The sequence below is a fragment of the Eutrema salsugineum genome, unplaced genomic scaffold (assembly GCF_000478725.1).
Source record: "Eutrema salsugineum unplaced genomic scaffold, Eutsalg1_0 scaffold_16, whole genome shotgun sequence".
NCBI lineage: Eukaryota > Viridiplantae > Streptophyta > Magnoliopsida > Brassicales > Brassicaceae > Eutrema > Eutrema salsugineum.
In genome coordinates this window covers 5,623,928-5,650,849 of record NW_006256858.1, presented here as the reverse complement: position 1 = coordinate 5,650,849, position 26,922 = coordinate 5,623,928, and the positions used below count along the sequence as shown (strand labels likewise).

General features: G+C 35.6%; 1 protein-coding gene and 1 pseudogene across 1 annotated transcript; one reads left to right on the top strand and one right to left on the bottom strand.

Moving 5' to 3' along the window:
- The first annotated feature begins 1,057 nt into the window (after positions 1-1,057).
- On the top strand, positions 1,058-2,110 carry LOC112087741 (annotated as a pseudogene).
- An 11,956-nt stretch (positions 2,111-14,066) lies between these two features.
- Positions 14,067-17,778, bottom strand: LOC18021268 (putative NAC domain-containing protein 61). Its single transcript, XM_006404403.2, has 3 exons — positions 17,567-17,778; positions 16,348-16,640; positions 14,067-14,836 (listed from the first exon to the last, which is right to left on the bottom strand). The coding sequence occupies exons 1-3, from the start codon at positions 17,721-17,723 to the stop codon at positions 14,234-14,236; spliced, it is 1,053 nt and encodes a 350-aa protein (XP_006404466.1). The 5' UTR covers positions 17,724-17,778; the 3' UTR covers positions 14,067-14,233.
- Positions 17,779-26,922: the final 9,144 nt, after the last annotated feature.

Genomic DNA, 26,922 nt, shown 5'->3' with positions numbered 1-26,922 from the left:
TTGGATCTTAGGTGCTGTTTTAACTTTCCATACTACATTGTTCCAATCTGTTTCAGGGTGAGGAGGGTTGATTGCTCTCTCATCGCTATCTTCCGTAGCCACCAGATACCCGAGCGAGTCGAGTATTCATCACTGGCCTGTCTTAACCAGATAAGTTTATCTTGAGCTCCTATAATGCTTGTTTTGATGGACATGATTTGGCCTTTGTACTCAGGCAGCACAGCTTCTATTTTCTCCGGGTCCTATTGGCTCTTGTGTTATTCAATGAAGTATTCAATCAATTCTTTTAAATGTATGTGTTATTGGATCTAATTACTTGTAGGCATTCTTTTAAAATACTTTAAATTCTACTGTTATTGGATCCATGAGTGCTTTAATTCTATTAAATATCTGTGTTATTCAATATATGCTGGGTTTAGTGGTATCGTCTTTTACAAAGATTTGAATAGAAAATTGATTGTAAAATGTAAAGAAACAATTCTGGGCTTTTATGCTGGGAATTGGATGGAATTGTGAATCCATGTGGCGACTACATGCTAATCATGCGACCACATTCTATATTGTGATTTTAATCACAAATGCTAATCAATCATATATCATAAAATCTCTAGTTAACTATACATATATCCTAAAATCTCTGCAAAATGGTATTTGAATTTAATTGTTCATCATAATTTCCAGTCAATCATATATTATAAAATCCCTGAAAATAGTAGAATTTTAAAAAAATTTAAAAACTCAAAACTTATCTGTTATGTAATCTCCCCTATACATATATATATATAAGGTTGCATCTCTCTCTCAAAGCAACAAAAAAAAAATATCACTAAAGGAAAAAAGGTATCGTTCATTTTTGAAAGGAGTAGTTCTTGTATTCAATTACATTGTTTTGTATCTTTTTGCTTATAATAAATTGTTTTCCATTTTCTTCAAAAGGTCTTCCATCTGTCAATTAATGTTTTTCATATGTTATATCATATACATATATTATATATTGAATTATTTTCATACATGCACATGTACGTTAATGTATTCATGTAATTTTTTTCTTAATTAGATGGAAACCGGAGAAACTTCACAACCAAAGAAAAAAATGTGGATATTTCCCGTGGACATCCCAGGAAAGTCAATTGTTGAAACGTTTATTGGTGGATGGTATTAAACAGGGATGGCGTGACTCAAATGGTTCTATAAGCAAATCAACGATTGAGACGAGGATACTGTCGGTTCTAAATAAAAAACTCGGCTGCAGTAAGACTTACAAAAATTATGTGAATCAAATGAAATCTTTGAAAAAAGAGTATCAAAGCTATGCGGAACTTCTCCGATGTAGTTCTGGTTTTGGGTGGGATCCCATTTCAAAACAATTCACAGCTTTGGATGAGATGTGTGAAGAAATTTTAAGGTACTTTTAATCTCTTAAATATTTTTTATTAAAAGTTCATAATTTTTTTTTTTCACTAATGAATATGTCACATTGATTCAGGGACACCCAAATCATGAATACATTTGGGGTAACACTTTTGAAGACTTTGAAGATTTACAAATCATTTTTGAAAGTGCTATTGCAAAAGGAAACACCATGTTTGGACTAGGTGGTGATTCAAATGCTGCAACTTTTGAAGTTGAAAATGATGTTCAAGAAAGAGAAGATGTTCATATGGAGAATGTTTCTGAAGCTAACGAAATAGCATATGAAACTCTTAAAGAAAAACTACCATCTAGGAAGCGAGTCAAAACCCATGGTAATCCATCAGAGTCAACTAATCATGGTGATCGTTCTGAAAATGTACTAACTGAAATGATTGGAATTAGCACTGTTCTTATAAATCTTATTCAACAAAGAGAAGAAAGGCATCAAAGAGAAGAAATGCATCAAAGAGAAGAAGAGGTACGAGAAACTGAAAAAAAAAAAGAATAATGTTTGGGATGCTATTAAAGAAATTCCCAACTTGAAAGAGTATATTCGCTATGATGCAGTAACTAAGATTCACAAGCTGAAAATGAAAGACGCGTATTTGTTTGCATGTCCATTGAAGAACGTTTGGGTTGGATTCTCCGTAACACCTACTTTAAATACTTATTTTTAGGCTTTTGGCTATGCATTTGATAATAATTTTGAATAATTGTTTCAGTTTACTATTTTTATGTTTTTTTTTCCAACAAATATGTCATTTGATTTTCAAATTAATAAAATTTTCATTTTTGAATAAACTATTTACTTTCTAACTGAATCTACTTTGTTAGAGAGAACTCTACGAGTACGGGAACAAAATATTAACTGAGATGAGCAATTGAGCATAGTTTTGTAAAATCGATCACTTGTTTCAATTATGAAGTCAAGGTAAATTCATCATGAGGCTTGTAATGGGCTAAAAATTAGTTATGGTGGACCATAGTTAGGTATTGTGTTTGTATTTAAAGAAAGAATTTCTAAAATATAATCCTAAAAAAAAATATTTTTACACTAATTTCAAAACCAAAAGATATGTGCAGACGTGTGTATTTGTCAACATTGCAAGATTTAAAAACTATTTTAGATTTACAAATTCAAATAAGAAAACCAATAACATTTAAAAAAAAATATAGAAACTGTTTGATAATTTTGGTTAACAAATATCAGACGATCCCTTTAAAATAATATTATTTCTATTCAATCAGTATCATGGAATCATTAAAATATAGTATACAATTAGATTAAAATATATAAATTTGAGAACTTGTTACGTAAATTTGAAATTATATATACTATAATTGGAATTTATAATTAATATAAATTTGTTAATTTCAAATTTGATTTCGGAATTAATTTAATTTTGAAATTAATTTTATTGATATTTTTATTATTATGATAGAAAAATCGTAGGAAATAGTTTATAGAAAAACGGTAAAAAATAGTTCGTAGGAAAATGATAAAAAATGGTGAGGTATTTTCTATGACTTTCCTACCAAAATTTCCAACAAAATTTTTCTACCAAGAGTTTTGTAGAAAATTTACTACCATTTTTTTACCATTTATAATTTTTGACGGCATAAAACCTACGAAAATATTTCGTAGAAAATTGGTAAGAAAAGTATGTCTCTTACAATTTTTTTGATAATATATGTCGTAAAAATATGTGATATTTTCTTGTAATGTCCATTTTATCACCTATGAAAATCCAAAAACCTTTTCCTTATTCACCTAACTAAAAGTTACTAGACTACTTGATGAAACAGTTCCTCTTGCTTTTGTAAAAATACATGTATTTATAGTTTTGGATCATTCTAAGGGATTTCCTAAACCAAAAAAAAAAAAAAAACAACTTGATAAGACACCAGAAATATAATACCAAGGTATTACACACAATAAATTTTTGTAAATAATTTACACATAGGCTAAAACACACAAAAAGAATAGAACTACATAAAAAAGATTGATAACAAAATAGAAAAAAAAAACAAAACAGAAACCAAAAAACGAACATGAGACTCAAAACTTTAATACCTATATAGAGATGATACGTCAGCACGACAAACATGAGCAAAACAGATCACGGTTGAAAGTAAACACCTACACAATAAGACAAGAAAAACGAATGATCGGTTACATGGAAACTAATCATACATAAAATTAAACATCTCGAAAACACAGCAACCAACAATCAGCCCACTAAACGGAAAAAAAAGACTAATAAAAGAGAAAAGATCACAAAGACGATTAACATTACAAAAGGAAATAAACCACAAATTAAAATACCAAACAGGCAGGAATACAATACGGGGAATAACAAAATAAAAGCAAAATTCATAAGTGCTGATACGTGTTACCCAATAAAGATTTGAACCTACAAAAAGGAAAACATCATTTAACCAATATGGAATGAAGAACCATAAATAACATTCGATGAATTCAAACTAAATCGAGAAAAGGAACATATTTTCAAAAAATATTACCATATTTGATTACCATATTTTTGAAAGTAATCATATATTAAACACAAACGACTAAACACAAAAATAACACAATTTTTGCTAAAACTATCGATTCGAGAAACAGAGCAGTCATGATAACAATGCAAGACAATGCGATACTTGTCAACACCTAGCAAAAAACAAGAACAAAGCTTAAAACAGAAAAATTCTATATGAAATAAACAACCCAAGCGAGAGGAGACAACTAATAACTATCTTGTCCATCTATAATTTATGCATATGTTTGGATTCACACATATTTCGCTATACACATAATAAAATTGCGTAGCCAAAGACCTATACACAGGCAATACACCAAAGGACAGAGTCTCTCCTATTCAAATTAGTATATAATCAACCATAAACAAATACCAGAATTAGATATATAATAATAACGGAAACATAAAAGTGATTCGTCTCACAATCGGATGTGACATATGTCCTCTTCATAAGCATCATTGGTTACATCCCATAGCTCCCTAATCCTCAATACAGTACACACCACATCTATTTTAACCAAATAAAAAGAAGTAACAAGCACCAAAACACACATGAAATAGCCAGTCGCCAAATTCTATAAGATATTACCAATCAAAAACTCAGGTTCAAATGCTAGCATCACAACATCAAAAAGTCAACTTGGCAGAAGAAAAAATTCAAAAGATATGGGCTGAATAGGAAATATAGCAACGGATAGCGTAAACTCCAAGTATCGATAATCTTCCTGAGATTAGAGAACCTAGAGACGATTCAGAATTCAGTTCTTCCTGAGAATTCAAAGGCGAAGTCGATTTCTGAAAGAGATACTCTCTTAAAAGTTTATTAAATCAAAAGCTGCCGTACAAAGATGAAATAGCTAACCTATTTATAATAAGAGATGAGACGCTAACACCAAACCCTAGTCTCATTAAGTAAATAAAATAAAAGAAAAGGAAATAATAAAACCAGCAAAGAGTTACGTAAAACTTAAGTAAAACAAGCAATGTTATGCTGCATCAGGTCATCCGGGGTGAAAAAAAATTCGACCTCGAATTTGTAGTGGTGTCGTCAGGCAAATAAGGAACCAAGTGTTTCACGTTAAAGACGTCCGCAATGTGCATATGAGGGAGAAGGCGAAGACGATAAGCATTGTTATTAATCTTCTCAAGAACCTCCAAAAGACTTATCTTACGAGCTTTAAGGTTATTGTAATCACCAGACGAAAACCCGTCCTTAGTCAAAATCGCCCAAACGAAATCACCAACTTCGAATTGAAGATCCTTGCGATGACTATCAATAGCCGCTTTATACTTCACTGTGGAACATTCCAAATTCTCTTTCACCTTGTCATGTAACGAAGTAAAGTCCTCCACAACATCGCAAGCCTGAGCATGAAAACGAGTGCGATCAGGTGCCAATGACAAATCAACTGGTGCTCGAGGAATGATACCATAAACAACTCGAAAAGGACTGTATCCTGTGCTGCGATTGAGAGCATGATTATGCGTAAACTCAGCCTGACACAGAACTTTATCCCAAGTATGAATGTTATCACCCACCAAGCAACAAAGCAAATCACCTAGCACTCGATTAGTGACTTCCGTTTTTCCATCTGTTTGAGGGTGATAAGCCGAACTCATATCCAGACTAGTCTTTAACAGCTTCCACAACGAACGCCAAAAATGACTCAAGAGTCTGGAGTCGCGATCCGAAACAAACGATAAGGGCAATCCATGAAGTCTATAAATCTCTAAAAAAAACAAGATAGCAACCTGTACCGCATCGGTTGTCTTCTTGCAAGGTATAAAGTGAGTCATCTTCATGGAACGATCAACAACGACAAAAATAGAGTCATGTCCCTGTTGTGTTCGCGGTAAACCAAGTACGAAATCCATTCTTATATCAGTCCATAGTTGCGCAGGAATGGGTAAAGGCAAGTATAAACCTGCGTTTGTAGCATGACCCTTGGACTTTTGACAAACCCCACAGCAAAGGACAAACCGCTCAACATCACGACGTAACGTAGGCCAAAAATAAGACGTAGAGATGAGATGTAACGTGTGGTCTCTCCTCACATGGCCTTCTCCATGAATATCATGAATCAGCTGAAGATGAAGGCTACATTCCGAAATACACAGAAACCATCCATGATGAAGTAATCAGAGCTCACATCTTGAGTAGCATCGCGACAATTGTTACCAAAGAATGGGTCGGAAGGGTACAAATCGATGAGAACTCCAAAGCCTGGCACCGAAACATGTAATGTCGCCAAGAGAGAATGACGACGGCTTAACGCATCCGCAACTTTGTTTAAGTGACCTGCCTTGTGCTTAATCACGAAAGTAAATTGCTGAAGGTACGCAAACCAAGAAGCATGAAGTGCTGAAATCTTATCCTGGGAACCCATATGTTTTAACGCGTCGTGATCAGTATAGAGAACAAACTCCTGATGAAACAAATAATGTCTCCAATGTTTAACTGCCTAGACAATAGCGTATAATTCCACATCATACGTACTATATTGACCTCTCGAACCAGCAATCTTCTCGCTGAAAACACAACTGGTTTGCCCAACTGACTCAAAACCGCCCCTATGCCGAGCTTTGACGCGTCGCAATATAACTCAAAAGAAACAGAGAAGTTTGGAAGGACAAGAACCAGAGCAGAAGAGAGTTTGGTCTTGATTAATTCAAAGGCTTGCGCAGCATCGGGTGACCAAAAAAATGGAGACGACTTGATGCAATCTGTAATAGGCAACATCAAGCTGCTGAAATGGGGAACAAAACGTCTGTAAAAAGACGCTAAAACATGAAAGCTGCACACATCTGTCACTGTATTTGTTGTTGGCCAAGACTGAATAGCAGCTACCTTTGCGGGATCAACCTGTAACCCTTGCGCCGAAACTATATAGCACAAGAAGAGCACCTGAGACACACCAAACGCACACTTCTTAGTAGCTCCAAAGAGTATTTCCTGACGCAATACCTGTAAGACCTTGCGCATATGTTCCAAATGAGTGGAGAAGGATGAACTGAACACCAAAATGTCGTCAAAATAAATCACAACACAGCAACCAATAAAGGGACGAAGTCCCTGTACATGACACGCATGAAAGTACTCGGTGCGTTGGAAAATCCGAAAGGCATGACGAGCCACTCAAATAACCCTTCACGCGTCTTAAATGCCGTCTTCCATTCATCACCAGGTCATATACGAATTTGGTGATATCCACTTTTTAAGTCTAACTTTGTGAAAATAGTGGCCGAACCAATCTGAACTAAAGATCATCAAGTCGAGGAATGAGAAAACGATAGCGTACTGTGATTTTGTTGATCACGCGGCTATCAACACACATACGCCAAGTGCCATCTTTCTTCGGGATAAGCAATGCTGGAACAGCAGTTGGACTCAAACTCTCCTGCATATAACCTTTAGCCAGTAGCTCCTCAACCTGACGTTACAATTCGTCATGCTCCTGCGGACTCATGCGATAATGAGGTCGATTAGGAAGAGTTGCATCCGAAACTAGATCAATACAATGCTGTATCACGAAGGGGAGGAAGACCAGTCGGTAACTATTCTGGAAACACATCACGAAACTCAGTAAGAAGATGATGAAATTCCACTGGAGGTGAACCCACAAAATCTGGCTCAACAGGAGAAAGGATTAATGCATACATGACATCTGCATTACGAGCTTCTTCAACAAAATACGATCTAGAGAGAAACAAAACCGAGGGGTCATGAAGTGGAGCCTTGGATGGTGACACAATGTCCGTACTAGACACCACGGGATCACCAGTTTCCTGCGTAGGCAACAATGTGATCTTCTTACCCTCATAAAGAAAACTATAAGTGTTTGAAAACCCGTCATGATTAGTACGTCGATCATATTGCCATGGACAGCCTAATATGACATCGCAAGCATCCATCGGTATAACGTCACAGCAAATGAGGTCCTTATAAATGGTACCAATAGAAAAAGGAACTCGGCAGCGCTTGCTAATCTGTATCTCCGTCTTGGTGTTGATCCAAACAAGCTTGTAAGGGGTCGGATGAGGCTCCGTGAATAAAGCGAGCTTCGAGACAGCTTCCTCCGAAATGACATTAGCACAACTGCCCGAATCCACAATAAGACGACAGACTTTCCCTCTGATCATACAAGTGGTACAAAATAAATTCGTATGAAGCCAAGATTCATCCAGACCACACGGAGCAAGACAATTACGGCGTATAACCAACATCGCACCTTTATCCCCTTCCACACGTTCCTCAATTGCCTCCTGTTCTGTTTCGTCATGATACTCATCATAAACAACTTCATCATCGCCAAAGAGTATACGTTTCAGACAGTTAGCTTGCCGATGACCTGTTTCACCACAATTAAAGCATTTAAACCTCATTGGTCAACTAACTTGTGGAGGCGGAGCTCCGTTAGGCTGTTCCACTGGTCGAGTTAGGTTCCCCGGAGGTGTCGCTTGCTCAGAAGCAGTCTGAACAATGGCGTCATTCACAGCAGTAGTGCGATTTTGCTGATTTGCAGACCAACCTGATGAAAAAGTGTGAACACTCTGTTCAAGCGATAAGGCTCGTTGGTGTGCTTCAGACACTGAATTGGGGTCAAACTGGAGAAGCTGGATTTGTAGTTGTGACCGTAAGCCACCAATTAAGCGAGAAACCAACTGTTCCTTGGATTCGCCCAAAGAATTTCGAGCCAACAAGTTGAAAAAATCAGCTGCATACTCATCGACTTGGCGACTCCCTTGTCGCAGGTTCTGAAAACGAGTATACAAAGTGCGAGCATAGTTGTATGGCAAGAAAGATTTTCGCAAAAAACATTAGAGTTTGTCCCATGAAGCGATTCTCTCTTTACCCGCACGAACTCGTTGTTCCTTCACCTGCTGCCACCATGCTGATGCATGACCTCAAAACCGAGTGGCAACCAAGGAAACACGCACATCATCTGGGACCTGTTTGTACTCCACAACTCTTACACTGAACTGAGCCAATCGAACAATTCGTCAGGTTCGAGTGTTCCGTGAAAGTCCGGTAAATCGATCTTAAAACCAGAATCCTACCGAGGATTCTCGACTCTCGGTACTTCCAACTCCACACATTGTTCAGGTTGTACCCGACGCTCCCCTAACCCTGCAAATGGATTGAAATCAAGGACATCATCTTCTTCATCTTCCTGCTCGAGAACCTATTCGTCTTGACGACGCAACGGTGGAGGCGCATTGTTCTGCGCTTGAAGATTTCGAATGGCAGTTTCCATTGTGACGCGCAAAGTTTCGCGCAATTCCGTCTGGAAATCCATCAGTGCTCCTCGAAACGCTTCGTTCTGTTCCTCGAGTTGCTGTTGCAGATTCTTCTTAGGAGGCATGATGAGGATCGTTTTGTCTCGGATACAAACTAATGTAGCAACAGATAGCGTAAAATCCAAGTATCGATAATCTTTCTAAGATTAGAGAACCTATAGACGATTCAAAATTGATTTCTTCCTGAGAATTTAAAGGCGAAGTCGATTTCTGAAAAAGATATTCTCTTAAAAGTTTATTAAATCAAAAGCTGTCGTACAAAGATAGAATAGCTAACCTATTCATATTAAGAGATGAGATGCTAACACCAAACCCTAGTCTCATTAAGTTAATAAAATAAAAGAAAAGGAAATAATAAAACCAGCAAAAGAGTTACGTAAAAGTTAAGTAAAAAAAGCAATGTTATGCTGCATCAATAGGTCATCGGTAAAAGGGAGAACCTCAGAGTCAAAACTGATGAAAGGTAGCACGAATCAGACCAGAAGCAATTTTAACAGGGAAACACACGCGAAATCGATTCCTTGATAGAACAAAAACGCGGCAGCCACATAAAGATGATGGGAGAAATAAGACATAGAAGCGAAAAAAAGCTAAAAAGGAGCAAAAGACAAAAGCATATTCATAAGAGTAGATACATGTTCACCAAGAAACAAACACCTTGTAAGAACAGAGACGTCGAACACCGTACCAAATACCAGAAGAATTAGACCAATCAACAAACAGAAAAAACTAATTCTTTAATCAATAAGACGAACAACAATCAAAGTGAAATGCCAAGAAAAAGACAACGATGAAATCACAATGAAAGCCAAAAAAAAATCAGATAAGAAACACAAACAAACTTACAAATGACAGTGAAAACAAAACAAAAGCAAAATCCAAAATACTGCTAACGTACTATAAGAAAGCAGATACCTTGAATGAAAAGGAACAATGCATACACCATTCCGATATCCATAGAGGTAGATCAACCTACAAAACAAAAATAAAATTACAAAAGTAATGAAACACAATAAAACTACTAAAACCAAGCCAGAAGCGTAAAACACTCGCTTAAAAGAGCACGAACCTTATCACACCAAAAAAAAATGGAAAAGCAAAACAGTTATTAGTTACATTCGATTGGATAAGCAAAGAAAAAATAGATTTTAGAGTGTATCAAACAAAAAAAAGGAAAAAAAACACAACCAAATATCGAAAACCAGCTTAAACCAAACAATGGATCGTGAACAGCTTGGTCGTCTTTGAGACAACAAAACAACAACGCTGGAAAAAAGCCATATCGGCAACGCCTCACACAAAATAAAACACCAATATCGAAAAAAAAATATATAGCAAAAACCCTAAAACTAAACGGAGCTGAAACAAACAAAAAAAAAGAGCAATAGTGCACTAAAGAACGATATATATGATAGCCTCGATTATCATTAGGTTTTCACCAATAATTATCATTTTAAATTGTTATTATAAGTAAAAACAAAATATTATAGCAACACACTAATAACCCATAATTTTGATGGAAACATTGGTACAACAATCTTTTAGTTTGAAACAAAGCTTAATTTAAATTATCATTTTAAAATTTTATTATAAATAAAAACAAAATATTATAGCAACACACCAATAACCCATAATCTCGATGGAAAAATTGATACAACAATTTTTTAGTTTGGAACAAAACTTAATTTAACCACTTTAAATATACTAACTGATTTTGAAATGAGAGGCAAAAGATAATTAGCCTCCCTAAGATTAAATGAAGGAGCTCAAAACTCAAATTTCACTTTGCTTTTAATATATATGATGATTAAAAAAAAACTATTCAAAAGTCGGCTAGTTTTCCCTATAATTTATTAAATCTTGTTTGAATATATTTCAAAACAAAAAATTAATTTTTTATACTAATTTTGTATATAGTTAGATACGAAAAAATTTGTTTTTCTTTTTAAATTCATGGACTAACCACAAAAATCAGAGTCATTTAATGAGATATATTACAGTTATGTTTTCAAGATTATAAGTTTTGTGGATTAGTTCGAAGATTATTTAGTCCACTACAAAATGGGTTAACTAGACAAATTATTCTGTTAATTATATCGACGAGTATTAGATACAATGTAAAATTTAGGTAAAAACCTTTTTTTCTTAAATTTCAAAAAATTTCAATAAAACCAATTATTTCACGCTAAGTATAACGCGGATTAAGTTGATAAACTTCATCATTATTTAGACAAGATGATTTAATGATGAAGATTGATCATCTTATCGTAAAGCAAGACATTTATATGTACATTTTAGGTTCAACTAGTTTTTATATTTGGTGTTTACTTTATTCCCCGTACAGAAAGGAATGTGCGGTGGTCTTTACAAGGAGATGCATGGTAGCTATTTGGGGTGGAAATTTTATTGGCCTGTCTCATACGTTATAATCACTATGATAGAATCCGTGGTTTTGTTTTATTTTGTTTTATAAATGAATATGTAGATTTTTATTTAAACTAACAATTTTATTTTTATTTTTTCGTATAATTGTTTTTTTGATAACCCTAGTAATCTCTTCTATCATTGTTTTTTTCTAGTTTTTCGTCCAAATTTCGAATTCTTTTAGTTAAATTTTGATGTAGAGATAATTTTGAACTTTCTCAATATATATATATTTTTTATTTTTTTTTATGATTTTTGTAACCTCTTTCATCTGTTATCTTTTTGAGTTTTTCATCAAAATCCTAACTAACAATAATTTTAACTTCTACATTTATCATTTTCATATTTTCTTATCACATATATTTCATTCAATCTGTTTTTTCAACTGATAACTTCAAACTTTTTGCCATGTAAATTCTTTTCTTTTCTTTTCATTTTCTTTCTATTTTATATCTTGATATTTTTTTGATTCTTTATTATTTTTTTTGTTCTTATTTTTAGTCTTTATCTTAAGCATATGGTCCATCATCTTAGTAATCTCTTTCATCTATTTTTTTCAAATTTTTTTCAATTAAATCCCCACATATTTTGAACTTTCTCAATTAATCATTTTCGTATTTTGTTATTACATATATTTCATTGAATGCATATTTCCAACCAGTACATTTTCGTAGGTTAATCCTATGGTTACTAAAACTAGTTGATTTATCCTTAGGGGAAAAATACTTGGTAACTGTTTAGGATATTTTCAGTCCTCTGCTGGGGGCAAGTCTCCTGCAAAACAGAAAAGACGTCAAGGCCCAGAAAGCACGATGGAGGTGTGTTTTCCGAAGGCACTCGGATGCTCAAGTCAGAAAACAGCTCGGAAAAGAACACAATATAGCTGTCCGGAGAACAGAAAGAAGTCGGAAAACTTTAAGAAAGAAGGTGGGTCGAGGGTCCTTGAGAAAGGCAGGATTACTCGGGCCTTGGAATGAGAATGGGCTTTTTACGGTGGAAAAAAAGAAAAAAAAAGTTTGAGAGTGAAGGAGCTCCACGGTTTAGGAACCGCCGTGGAGGAAAGACGAAATGAGATGACTGGAAAGATGGTCGGAATAGTGCAGAGTGCCTAACTCAAGAACTACAAGTACCTAGAGAGATATCGTGAGACTTAAGATGGCTAAAAGTGTGAACCCCTCCCCGTAGGAAAGGGTAAAGTATTTATGGGAAATTACCTGACCGGGTTAGTATATCGGGTTAGTCTATAGATTGTGGATCGGGTGGATCGGCTCATGACCCGACTCGACTGAATTCGAATCTTGTGATGGCGTCACGCCTCTGATGGTCTCACCAACTTTCCTTGGCGTGTTCTGCCTGCAACGAGACCGTCTCTTGGCACGTCCCTTTTGTTCTCAGAGTACAAGTTGGGTCGGTGGCTCAGACGCGGTATGACTTTTTGCTGAACCTCTGTTTTTCTCTCTGGCTCCTGCGAAAAATCACTTTCACTTGATACACACAAGAAAAACACATTAAATGCCATTTTTGTGGATTTGTAAGAGTATGAGCAATCAAATCAGACTACGACATATTCTTATTGTCGATTGAAGGGAAATTTGAATAGTATTCCCGCTCAAATGAGTCATTCATACATGGCCCCGATCCCTCGATACTGGGACCGGGCTGCCGGGGATGGAAGACTTTGCTCTTTGGGTATCTGTGCGGGCCATTCTTCCTTATATCTTGATCCTTCTTAATCACCGAGCTTAGGTATAAGACATAGAGAATGTGACATTTCCTTCTCCTGATCACTCAGTTTCGACTTCCTTTTTTCTGACAGCGTGGTTTGCGCTGACAGACACGAGGAGTCGGAGAACAAACGGTCTATCGTGCCAGATCTCCCGAATCCCACTTGATTCGAAATTCGGTACTATAAGCTTAGACCATACTGGACCTCTGGTCCAATACGAGACTTAATTTGGTTCGGAAAACCATATCTACAAAAATGTCATTAATGTCACGTAATTCGTCCACGTAAAAAGGATTAAATTTATCCTCAAACAGTAAACTATAAAAGACCAGAGCCAAGCGACCCAACTGAACTACTCGGCAAGTGAAGAAGAACTTCTTCGTTGACACTACAGAGGCGACGAAGACATTTTTAGCACAAATCTTACAAGTAAAAAAAAAAAAAAAATCGACGCAAGCTGAGAAGCTGCTCTTACGGTAAGAGGCTTATCCTTTTTTGTAATTGGGCGTCTGATGTAAATTTACTTATCTATGTGGGCTCATTTACTGATGTTATGATAATTGATAAATTGAGGAAACATAAGAATAAAATTACAGAATACATTCATTTATATATATCTAGATAAAACTAAAATTAATGAAATATATTGTAAAATATGAAGAAGAAGGGTAAAATTGTTTCACGTTTTAATTTTTGGTTTTCATTCATGTAACCTTACATAAAAAAAGCCAAATTTTGGTGGCCGTTTAAATAGAACAAAAAACTATAATTATTCTACTTTATCTTATGTTTTCTTGCATACCTAATAGTCATAAAGAGCAATTTAATAGGTTTAAGACCAATTAAGTTGTTCCCATTCCCAAAAAGGTTGTGATAGTCCATCAACCATCACTGAGTTGCATTGTGTAGTAGTAGCATTGACCGAGAAATCAACTTGGTCTCCTCCTGAATAAGAAGTTTCTGGTGAAGTTGATATTGTGGCAAATGATGATGCCCCTGCTCCATTGCTAGGAAGCTTCTCTTCTCTGTGTTGTGATAGCTCATCAATCATCTCTAAGTTTCTTTGCGTAGTAATACCATTCACTGACAAATCAACTTGGTATCTTCCTAAATATGAAGTTTCTGGTGAGGTTGATATTGTGGCATATGATGATGTCTCAACTCCATTGCTATGAAGCTTCTTTTCTCTGAGTTGTGATAGCTCATCAACCACTTTTAAGTTTCTTTGTGTAGTAGCATTCATGGACATATCAACTTGGTCTCTTCCTAAATATGAAGTTTCTGGTGAGGTTGATATTCTGGCTCGAGACAATGTTTCAGTTCCATACCTAGGAAGCGTTCTCTCTATCCCAAAAGTTTCTGTGGGACGTCTGTCAAAAGCTCTGGAGCTTCCGGACTTTACGTAGATTCGACATACACTAAATTCGTGCCTTAACTGTATGAAGTAAAAAACAACAAATATCGTTAAGACCTTCTTTTTAATCAAGAAAGTCGGTATCATTTTTATATCTTTTTTCAAGAATAATTGGCTTTATGCATAATCTTTATACTCCCCCACCCATGACCGTATACATATATATATATATATATATATATATATATATATACATGTACACGCTATAATATTCAAAACAAAATTATCATGAATAGTAGATTAAATACTAAAAAATCACTAACATTTTGAAAAAGGTAACAAAAAAAATCTTTTAAAAGTGACTAAATATGCAAAGCCCTTTCTCAAATACTACATATAAGACACATTTCTTAAAAAAGAATCTACGACTTTTTTTTTCTTCTAAATGTCACTCTCAAAGCACTATTGTATACCTATATATATATAAAAGAAAATGATTTGAAGTTAGTAACACGTCAGATCATGACACGTGTCAAATGAATAGATAAAATTTGACATGTATTTGATGAATTTCTAATTATATTTTAACAAATCTTATTAGAATTTTTTTTTTGATGATTAGTTCTTAATTAATCATAAAAATTAAAAGAAAAGAATTATGTTTAAAATAAAAAAGAATGAAAAACCACAGTTTATAAGAAAAGAAAAATCATATTTCAGTTTAGCATGAGAAAAATTAAACAATAGATTACAAATTCGCAATCATATTTCAGTTTAGTTCATAAGCTACATGTTACCAAAAAATTTGTTTGCGAATTTTTAGTTCATAAGTTACATGTAATTTTTTATTTCATGTTACTCATATTAAGTTAATGCATAAAATGGTTATTATATCATTCATGAATTATATAGAACAGTATTTTTTTAATTATAATAATCTTATTATTTTATAGTTAAATAATATTACTATTGTTGATAACTTAACTTTAAAATTTATGTATAATATACTTCCACAAGTGATCTTATTTTTTTTAATTTTTTTTTTGAATTTTTTTGTTTTTTTTCATGAGTTATAAAATATTAAATTATAGATTTGTATATATGCGGGTATTTATCTAGACCAAACAAATTATGTTAATTCATAAATTGGTTATTGTTATATTAGTGTAATCATGTTATAATAGTTATGCTTTAACTATTGTATTTATATGGTTTTATGTGTAAATATGTATTTTATGATTGTTAATAATTTTATTTTTAAACTTATGTATTGCATATTTTTACAGGTAATATCATTTTTTTTTAATTTTTTTTTATCTTTTCATGGGTTATAAAATATAAAAATTATAAATCTGCATATATGCAAGATATTTATCTAGTATATATATGAAACAAGATAGTTCGTTTGATATTTCACTGTAATTTTTTTTTTAAAAAAGCTCTTGTTCAAGTTATTTATTATTTATATTGGAATCACATATGTAAGTAATTGGTACTTTTAAGAAATAAAAACCTCTTGTTTACGTAGTAGTTTTAAAAAGGTGGTTTTGCACAAATAATAATTGATAAACTAAAATGATTTGGTAGTTTACCTTAGGGATGGTAGATACATAACTACTGGATGTTTCGTCAACTGCTTTATACTCATTCATCTTCCACTTTGTCTTTCTCCCAGTAGGAGCTTTCCCGATGTAGAAAACCATCGTCTTCTTAACTCCGATCACTCGATTATCTGGCGAGAACACAGGTCCCGGTGAACCAGTTGCTTTCCAGTATCCTGAACCAGTGGTCCTGCTTGGTCTTCCTCCTCTAGCTTCCCTCTCTTGTCTTGGCACAAAGAAAAGCCATTGTTCTGCGTCTCTTCGACACCTCTCTCCCGCAAGATCTGTAAAACAAATGCCCACAAAAAGCACACACTTCTCCGCGTAAGGCCTCAGTTTATGTGTGTTTTTTTTCTTTTTTTACATTTTCGTACCTAGTTTTATTAAAATTTTGTTTTTGATCTTTGCGTATACAACTAACAAAATGATTGTGTAAGATAATAACTGTAGTGGGTTCATTTGTGAAAAAAAAAATACACTATAAAAATCATTGTTTTTGTTCTTTTGCATTAACGTTAGGTATGTATTTTCTCAAAATGAACTCATAATTAGTTTAGCATCGTAAACAATTTATTTTTCTTTTCATAATTCTAAACACAAACACCTAGCTAACACAAATGAAAAGAGAACACCACAAATGAAAAATGAACACTTAAATTTGGTTTGCGTTTATACTAAACAAAATTGGTTAATAGAAATTGAAACCTATTATTTTCAGAAATGTGATAGTTTGATAAAAAAACGTTTATTATAAACCTAATGAAAACCCAATGATCTTTTTAGCGCAAAAAAAAAGAAGCGGATGGAGGCCACTAGCTCAACTCCACTCCTGTTGTTGGTGATGGTTTATTTACGTTTGAAATGTTGTTTTATGAACTCAGACACTAAAAAATCATGGATCGAAGGTCCCGAACTTCTATAGTTCATAAGAAATTTACCACAACTAAATATTTAAAACATAAACGCAAAGAAACAGCCAAAACCAAATTCTCAATATGACCACGTTATTCTACTCACGAAACGCAAAAAGAAAAAGGAAAACTGCCGAATAGAAGTTAAACTAAGGACCAGAAAATCAACGACCCAAATGTTATCAGCACCATTTTTCCTAAAATTTCTGATTTTATTCCACTTTGAAAGGGAGTATGACATAGATTAAAAAGAAAATATTATCAGCATATATATATGTAGCTAAAGATGGCATACGTACTTGGAAGCTGAGTAGGCTCAACGCTAAACACATCAAAGATGGGTATGAGACTGTGAATGGTAACATTTCCTCCACCGAGCTGGGTTCTTAGGTAGAATGAAATCAGCTCTACTTCCGTCGGATAGAAACGAAACCCTACAGCGAGCTCTTCCTCCATTTTTTTTTTGTTTTTTTGTTTTTGTTTTTTGGTGTTTTAAAACACTTTTGCTTCTAAAGTAAGTGAAACTCGATGGTCTCATCATGAGTTTAAATAGGTGCAAGATATTTTGAAGTAGAGATTGGTTTTTCTGAGTTAAATGGGAATATATTATTTTTACGCGTTTGGACTTTAGTTTTTCTCTATTTATTACTATTTGTCTTTGCATATTTTGTTTGGGAACTGAGCGCGGGCCCATAATCTTAAGTGAGATAGGTGATTGCTTCTCGCAAGCCACATAATTGAATTAGTACTCAAGGCTTCTTCCTACTAGTTTCCTTTCATTTTTCATTATCATTTTTCAAGTTTTTATCATTATACAATAATTTTAAATATTAGTATAATTTTTACTTTCAATCATACGGAACAGTTAAAAATGCTAAAAAGCAATTACTGATTAGATACTTAAATTTTTGTTTTTCAAAGTTAAGAATATACATAATTTTTGGATTAGGGTTTATGATTTTAGGTTTGAGTGTTTAAGTTTTAGGACTAAGGTTTAGGTTTTGACCCAAAAAAGGACTAAGGTTTAGTTTAGAAAAGAGCATTTAGGGTTTAGGAATTTTTTTTTAACAAAAATTAATAAACTAATTTTTTATTTTCTTGAAAATTCTGACGATCATTTGGTCTATATTTCTTTTAAGGCCTGGATGAGTTATACATAATTTATCCATTCTGAACGTATGGTGTTTAAATTTAGATAGCTAGATCGATCTCATGATTCTCATCGATGGATCAATAGTCCTCTGCATGTAGCTATATATAAGCTAAACATATCTAACTAAAACCCCGTTTCAATTGTATACGAGAATGTTTGAAACATCTAACTTTTCTTGAAAGGATCCAGTTCTGACCGTAGGCATTTTGGCTTAAGAACAAACCATATATAAAACAACATTGTAGAATGTTTTCCCACAGAATACGAATACTTTCTTCAATTTTTGAATCTACCGGTTCTTTGATCTTTGGTTAGATTTGTGGTTTATATTCTTACTAGGAAACACAATATATATCGATATAGTGAATTTTTTCTGTTTCTGTCACCAGGCCCAGTCCAAGTGGATAGGGTAGAAGTTCGATGGCTCATGGATATAAAAATTTTATATATAATAATTTTTTTTGGATTATTCGGTTTATTTTATGAGTTTAAAATTTTTTTTTTTGTAAATTTATTTTTATTACTAGATCTATTTATGAGTCTAAATTTTTTTTTTTGCTTTAAGGTTTTCCAAATTATTAGGCCAGGCCTGTCCGTCACGTATGCATGAGGTATTGTAATTTTGGTATGTATCTATATAATTAAATAATATGTAATAGTCTAATATATTAATATTTATATAATAATGATGATCATTAGGGTTAATAAAAGTATATAAAATCTTAATATACATAACTAAAAAAGTTGGCAAAACAAAATTTTGAAAAAAATTATGAGAGTCCATCAAGATATATTTTTGTAAAACTTATGTTTTTGTTTTTTTTTTTTTTTTTTTTTTTTTTTTTTTTTTAAAACTTATGTTACACCATCCAAATGACTCGTCTTATCTTTATCAAGCAGTATAAAAAAATTCCAACTTCGTAAAACTTTAGAAATAGAATATCAAATTAAAAATCTTGGAAGGAGATAATCCAAATCTGTATTGGTTTTTCAAAATGGACCACTGACGATTTTTCTATTCAATATGACAAAAAAAGAAAAGAAAACAAAAGCCAACAATTGGATATTGTTAATTTCGACAGAAAAGTTCACGAAACTATAATTTTATGATCCAATTTCAGCCAGTTTGGATGAAGTTATAATGCAAGGTTGGTTCGTTAGATTCCTATCGTCATTTTCTTTAGAGCTATAGATTAACCTCTTATTCTAACTAAAATAAAATCTACCTTGAAACCTATTTTAGGGTACTAGAAAACTTTTTAGAGTTCGGTTTTACAGAAATGTGAACGAATACCTTTAAAAATAAAATAAAAAACGTGAACGATTACAATTGATAATTTTTAAATATGTATTGTGTCATCAATTCTTAGTCTGTTAAGGTGCAAAATAATTGTTTTGCTAATCCAAAGAAAGAGGTACGCCTAACATATACATGTTCTGATGTTCAGAAAATGACAATGTTTTTGCATAATACATGTAACATCCCTAAACCCATCTTATCTTGAAGAAGTCCATCAAGTCTCAGTCTAATTAAAAATAATCTAACCTCATATTTAAATGAAGAATTAAGAGAGGAGGAGCCTCATTTGTTTTTCCAAAACCCTAGCCATCAAAAGAAAGAAAGAGAGAGAGCTCCACGCTGCTGAGACCAAGCCGCTGCTGAGACCAAGCCACCGCCGAGCTTTGCCATCGCTGCTGCTGCCGGCTGAAAGGAGAAAAAGCCTTCGCGAGCCTTCTCTTTCCTGTCGTCTTCTCGATTCTCTTGCTTCCAGTTTTTCTTAATCCAGATCTGCATTTAGCTAAGGTGAGGATTAGATCTAAGATCATATTTTTATTCTCTTGTCTTCTTCTCGTGTGTGGAGTTTAGATCTGATGAGTTTAGGGCATGTTACGAAGTACAGAGACATTTTCTCTGTGCATCTAGTCAGATCTATATATATATATATATATATAAATATAAATTAAGATCTCATCAGAAAAAGAATAAGCATGCTTGATTGTGAACCCTGTTGTGTGACTAGTGATTGTAAAAATAGCTAGATCAGGTGTTCGTCTCAGTTGAGGTATGCTGAGGTTCAAACTTGTTTGATGGGCTATGTGACATCTGTGTGACCATGTCAATAGCTCAGCGCCGAGAGGTTAGGCGAACCTCAGAGCAGTCTGTGTGAACTAAGTCTGTCTGTTTGACCGTTTGTTGTAATGTCTGTGTGACAGTAGTATGAAGTCCCATGTCTGTGTGACTGGGTAGTTTGGCCCTGTTTGATGGTTGGGTTAGAGACTCCTCGTTTGTTGCTTGTTAGATTTGGTCTTGACATATTGGTGGAATATAAGTAAGTGAGAAGGGAGCCCAAGTTTGGTTCTCACTGAGTAATCTCAAATTACTCACCTTTTTCTTTTTATCCATTTTAGCAGGTGAGTCTGAGAAATGTGAGTGTGATGATGTCCTTGAGGAATTAGATGAGTAGTTCTAGAAAGGTGTGCCTTCAGAGATAGATGAATATTTATTTGTTTACTAAGATTATTTTGTATTTTATTTTAAGACCTTTATATCTTATTTGTTTTGGGTTTCTTAAAGAAATTTCATTTGGATTTGTAAGCTATAGATTTGACTTGGTTTTGAACAAGAATAAGAAGTTATTCAGGTCTTTGAGTGTTGGTTCCTTCTGGGAGCCATGATGAGGTGTTACAATCCAAGTAGTGCTTTAAAAAACAAAAATTATCATCGATCATTATGGGTGGTAAAGAAAACATTTTCTTAAAACACAAATCTGATATTTTAAACAAGATCAACAATCTATATATATATATTTATTTTCTTAATGTTGGGTAAAAAATGGACTGTTTACGTTAGTGTTGGGTAAAAATAGATTGTTTACATTAGTGTTTAGGATAAATTCGATTTTTCTATGTGCATGAATCACATGCTTGCACGTGGCGTCTATACATTTTTTGCAGATATGGCCTCTCTGGGCCAAATTAAGTTTTGTATTGGGCTTACGGCCCAATATGACCTAAGCATATAGCACCGGGTCTCGAATCCATCGGATTCGGGAGACCCAGCATGAAAGACCACCTGTTCTAGTGTTTCTCGTACCTGATAGCGCTGACCATGCTGTCAGGGACAAGGAGGTCAAGAACTGAGTGATCAGGAGGAGGAGAGGAAACCTTTCTTATGTCCTAGACCTAACCTTAGTGATCTGGAATGGTCCGGGTATAAAGAATAGTAATCCACACAGGTACCAAGAGAAAGAAAGCAGCCAGCAAGACAATCCCCACAGCCCGATCCTATTATCAAAAGATCTGGAGCAGGTATGAATATCCTCTTGAGCAGGAAATAATATTCAAGTTTCTCTCTGTTCGGCAATTGGAATATGAGTTTGACTGATTTGATTGCACATACCCTTGTAAACCCATGAAATCAGCATTTAATGCTCAATGCTTATACATGTCAGGTGATAGTGACCACTGGCGTAATGCAGAGAAAGATAGAGGCTCAGAAAAAGCTATACCGCGTCTGAACCGGCAAACTTAACCCGTTCAAAGAGAAGAAAAAGAACGCACCAAAGGTCGGTCTCGCAGCTGGCAGAAGACGCTAATAAAAGTTGGTAAGACCATCATAAGCATGAAGCAAGCAACAAAATTTGGATCCAATCGTGTTGGATACCAGACCAACCCGCAAAACCAACAACCCAAGGTCTGACCCGATATACTAATCCGGGTCAGGTAAAATTTTATAAATACTTAATCATTTCCGATAAGTAGGGAGTTTAATCTTTTCACTACCTATGAGCTTATGTTTTCTCTCTAGATACTCATAACTTGAAGGCACATCAATCTTTTTTTCCGGTCATCATTCCGACCACTTTCTTACTTCAACTCCACTCCACGGTGGTTCTTAAACCGTGGAGCTCTTCCACCCTTAAACTCTTACATTTCTTTTCTTTTCCACTTCAAAGAGCCTAATAGACTCAGGCTTGTGTAGACTCATCATTTCTTAAGAGCTCACAGTTCACTTTCCTTTTTTTCTGATCTTCTTTTCTTCTCTTTAATTTGCCACTTCGTGGTCTTTTCTTTTACCTCTTTCTGACCTGAGTGTCAGAGAGCCATCAGAAAACACTCCACTATCATGTTTTCCTAGCTTTCATATTTACTTTTGTTTTGTAAGAAGTTTTGATATAAGACTCGGGGAGAGGTTTATATGATTGCGGATCGGTGGCTTGGTGGAATCCACATGCTGGCTATGACGCTCTCTCGTGTAGATCAGTGGGTGGAAATGATAAGACAAGGATTGTTTTCACAAGACTTGAATCGAGATGGGATCTGTCAAGCTGGCTTTAACGCTCTCTCTTGAGGGATCAGTTAGGGGTTGTGAAGTGGATCGAAGGCCCCACAGAGATGGTGAGGGCGATCTCTGATACTGCGGCTCAACTCTCGGTGAATCTCACAAACAATATCAAGCAAGAAAAGCTCTTAGTCTCAAGCTAAGAAGAACGGCGTTATTTTATTGATATCGGGAAAAAAGGTTGAGTACAACAGCTGCGTGTGAGACTTTATAAATAGCCCGTCACCTTTAAACCTTCTAGGGTTCGACACATAACAATTAAAACGACACTAAAGACTCAAAACAACAGGACTTGTAAAAGAAATAAAGCAAAAATGGCAAAGCGTCTCATTTGGACACAAAAAATGGAAAGTTCACTTAAAATTAAAAAGAAAAGAAACTAGCTACGTGCAACCTTTTCTGGACGTCATCCGTGGACCTCTGATGCTCTCTAGTGTGTTAGACACCACTAGGATACTTCCATGTTACCTGCACAAATCGTATAAACTGAAAATACCTGATTAAGGCCGCTTGTGGACTTGCTTGATGTGTAGTCGATTGAGTCACGTTCTGGCCCATGTTGCTTGTTAGTCTTGACGTTTCCTTCGTCTAGAGCCTTGCTAACGTCGTGTCCTGTGAGTTCTTCAAGTATCTTCTTGTGTCCTGATTTATGTCCTTCTTCTTGTCTCATTTGGTCGATATCGGCTTCATGTCTTGAAACAGTTGTATCTTGAAGTTCCGATGCGGCCTCTTCAAGATTCTTGGTGTTCCGTGCTCCATTTCCTGCCAAGTGAACATGTATACCTTGTTCTTGTTGAGGCTGGCTCTCTTTGAGGCTCAAAGGCGCGAAGCCCTCCATTATGTCTAAGTCGGGTCCTTTGGGGTTGTCTCACGTGTAGTGCTCTTGAGCAACGGGTTTGAATGCTCTTCCAAGCTCCATGGTGCTTAGTAATGATTCTACGGCCAAATTGAACCCTTCTCTAAGCCTCGTTGCCTTAGAACGGGTCATTGGTGCTTCTTTGAGCTCGGGAACAATCGTTTAGTTTGGTGTTGGTACGATGACCTCATCATTCCCTCCTTCTTCAAGAGGTTTTGTCCTCAAAACTGTTTCACCTGTATCATAAGGAGGCAAATCAGCAACATTAAAACTATGTGAAATGTTTAACTCACCTGGGAGTTCCACTCGGTAGGCATTGTCATTGATCTTCTCTAGAACTTTGAAAGGTCCATCTCTGCGAGGTGCAAGGTTGGAACTCCTTTGCTGTGGAAATCTTTCTGGTCTCATGTGAAGCCAACCCCACTCTCCTGGTTCGAATACAAGTTTCTTGCGTCCTTTGTCAGCTCTACTTTTGTACTCCTCTGTTTTCTTCACTATGTTATCTTGGGACTTTTCATGTATCTTCTTCACAAACTCTCCTTTCTTGAGGCCGTCTAAATTAACTTGTTCAGCTTGGGATATTGGTGAGAGATCTAAAGGAGTCAGTGGATTAAATCCATACACAACTTCAAAAGGAGACATCTTAGTTGCCGAGTGAGTAGCATGGTTATAATCAAATTCAATGAAAGGCAAACAATCTAACCATGTTTTTAAATTTCGACCAAGAGTGACAAGTAAAGTAGATAATGTATGGTTTACCACTTCAGTCTGTCCATCCGTTTGAGGGTGACAGGTTGTAGAAAATAGTAACTTGGTGCCAAGCTTTCTCCAAAGGGTCCTCCAAAAGTGGCTTAAGAACTTAGAGTCTCGGTCAGAGACAATCATTCTTGGCACTCCATGCAATCTCACCACCTCTTTAAAGAACAAATCTGCAGTTTGTGTGGCATCATTGGTCTTGTCACAGGGTATGAAATGCGCCATTTTTGAAAAGCGATCAACAACAACAAATATCGAATCCTTGTGCCTGATCTTGGGCAAACCTAGTACAAAATCCATAGAAATATCCACCCATGGTGCGTTAAGGATAGGTAAAGGTAAATATAAACCATGAAGGTGTAACCTGGACTTGGCTTTGTGACAAGTAACACAGCGTGAGCAATGTCTCTCCACGTCTTTCTTGAGGTGTGGCCAAAAGAAGTGATCAGCTATTACGGCTAGCGTCATGTCCACTCCAAAATGGTCCATAAGGCCTCCACCGTGTGCTGCCTCAGCAATAGCTCCCTCAAAGACCCTTGGGGAATACATAGTCTCTTGTCTCAGAAAAAAAAACCCATCGTGCAAGTGGTATGAGTTATAAGCTCCTTTGCCATGCCCTTGATAAGCTTCTCCAAACTCTGGATCATCTTTGTATAGTTTTTTGATATGCTCAAATCCGAGTACCTTTGCCTCCATAGTAGAGATCAATGCATGCCTTCTTGAAAGTGCATTGGCCACCACGTTCTCTTGCCCCTTCTTGTACTTAATTACATAAGGGAAAGTCTCTATGAACTCTAGCCACTTAGCATGGCGTCTCTTAAGCGCGGTCTGTCATCTTAAGTGCTTCAAAGTTTCATGATCAATGTGAATAATGAATTCCTTGGACAACAAGTAGTGTTGCCAAGTCTCCAATGCTCGGACTAAGGCATATAACTCCTTGTCGTAGGTGGGATAGTTTAGTGTGGCTCCACTGAGTTTTTCACTAAAGAATGCCACTGGTCTCTTCCTCTAATGTAGCACAGCTCTAATTCCCACTCCTGATGCATCACACTCCACCTCAAACATCTCATCAAAGTCGGGTAGGGCTAGAACAAGTGCTTGTGTTAAACGGTCCTTCATGGCTTCAAAAGCTGCATCTTGAGCCGGCCCCCATGAGAATGGCACATTTTTCTTGATCACCGCAGTGAGTGGGGCTGCCACCGTGCTGAAATCTCGTACAAAACGCCTGTAGAAGCTGGCTAGACCATGAAAACTCCTAACATGACCGATTGTAGTTGGTGTAGGCCACTCGCGTATTGCCTTGATCTTCTCCTCGTCTACTTGTAATCCCTGTTCACTTACTACAAAACCTAAGAAAACAAGTTTGTTAGTACAAAATGTGCACTTCTTAAGGTTACCATATAGGCCTTCCTTGCAAAGTGTTTTAAGCACTAGTTTGAGGTGTTGAAGATGATCGTTAAGGTTCTTACTATATATAAGTATATCATCGAAATAAAAAACTATAAATTTACTTATATAAGCTCGAAGAACCTGGTTCATAAGGCGCATGAAGGTGCTTGGTGCATTAGTCAAGCCAAAAGGCATAACTAACCACTCATACAACCCTTGTTTAGTCTTAAACGCGGTTTTCCACTCGTCTTCTTCACGCATTCGAACCTGGTGGTATCCACCTTTTAAATCCACCTTTGAGAAGATGGTGGATCCACTCAGCTTGTCCAACATGTCATCTAGGCGTGGAATGGAGTGCTTATATTTGATGGTGATGTTGTTGATGGCACGGCAGTCCACACACATTCTCCATGTACCATCTTTCTTTGGTACTAAGAGAACTGGCACAGCACAAGGACTAAGACTCTCACGGATATAGCTCTTGTCCATTAGGTCTCGCACTTGTCTCTCTAATTCCTTAGTCTCCTCGGGATTCATCTTATATGCTGGCTTATTGGGCAATGCTGAACCGGGAACTAAATCAATCTGATGCTCTATTCCACGAAGTGGTGGTAACCCTGGGGGTATCTCTTCGGGAAACACATCTCTAAACTTGTTCAAGATAGTTTGCACTTCGGGTGGTATCTCAGAGTCACCTATGCCTGCACTTAAACACTCTTTAAACATGATTAGTGGCACGGTTCCATTGGCACTCATGATTTTACAAATATCACTAGATGATATATAAAAACGTTTTTTACTTATCTCGGCCTCTTTGTTCATGTGCACTTGCATTTCATGCATCTCGGTGGGGCTGAGAGGTGCAAGATTGTACTTACGCTCTTTGTGCATGAAAGAGTAATGATTGGTGCGGCCATTGTGGTTTGTTGCTCGATCAAATTGCTACGGTCTACAGAGTAGTAGATGGCCGGCTTGCATTGGCACCATGTCACAAGTGACTTGATCTTGGTACTTGCCAATACTAAAAGGCACTGTTACTTGCTCGGAAATCTTGAGCTCAATCTGATCGTTTAACCACCTTAACTTGTAAGGGTGAGGGTGCTTTGTCTTCTCAAGACCTAACCTGTCCACCATATACTTGCTAGCCACGTTAGTGCAT

Excerpts from the sequence above, each read along its gene's own strand:
- LOC18021268 (XM_006404403.2), bottom strand. The coding sequence starts at position 17,723 with ATGGAGGAAGAGCTCGCTGTAGGGTTTCGTTTCTATCCGACGGAAGTA. Across the intron at positions 16,641-17,566 it reads TGAGCCTACTCAGCTTCCAA|ATCTTGCGGGAGAGAGGTGT; the intron begins GTACGTATGCCA and ends TTTGTTTTACAG. Across the intron at positions 14,837-16,347 it reads ATGTATCTACCATCCCTAAG|TTAAGGCACGAATTTAGTGT; the intron begins GTAAACTACCAA and ends TACTTCATACAG.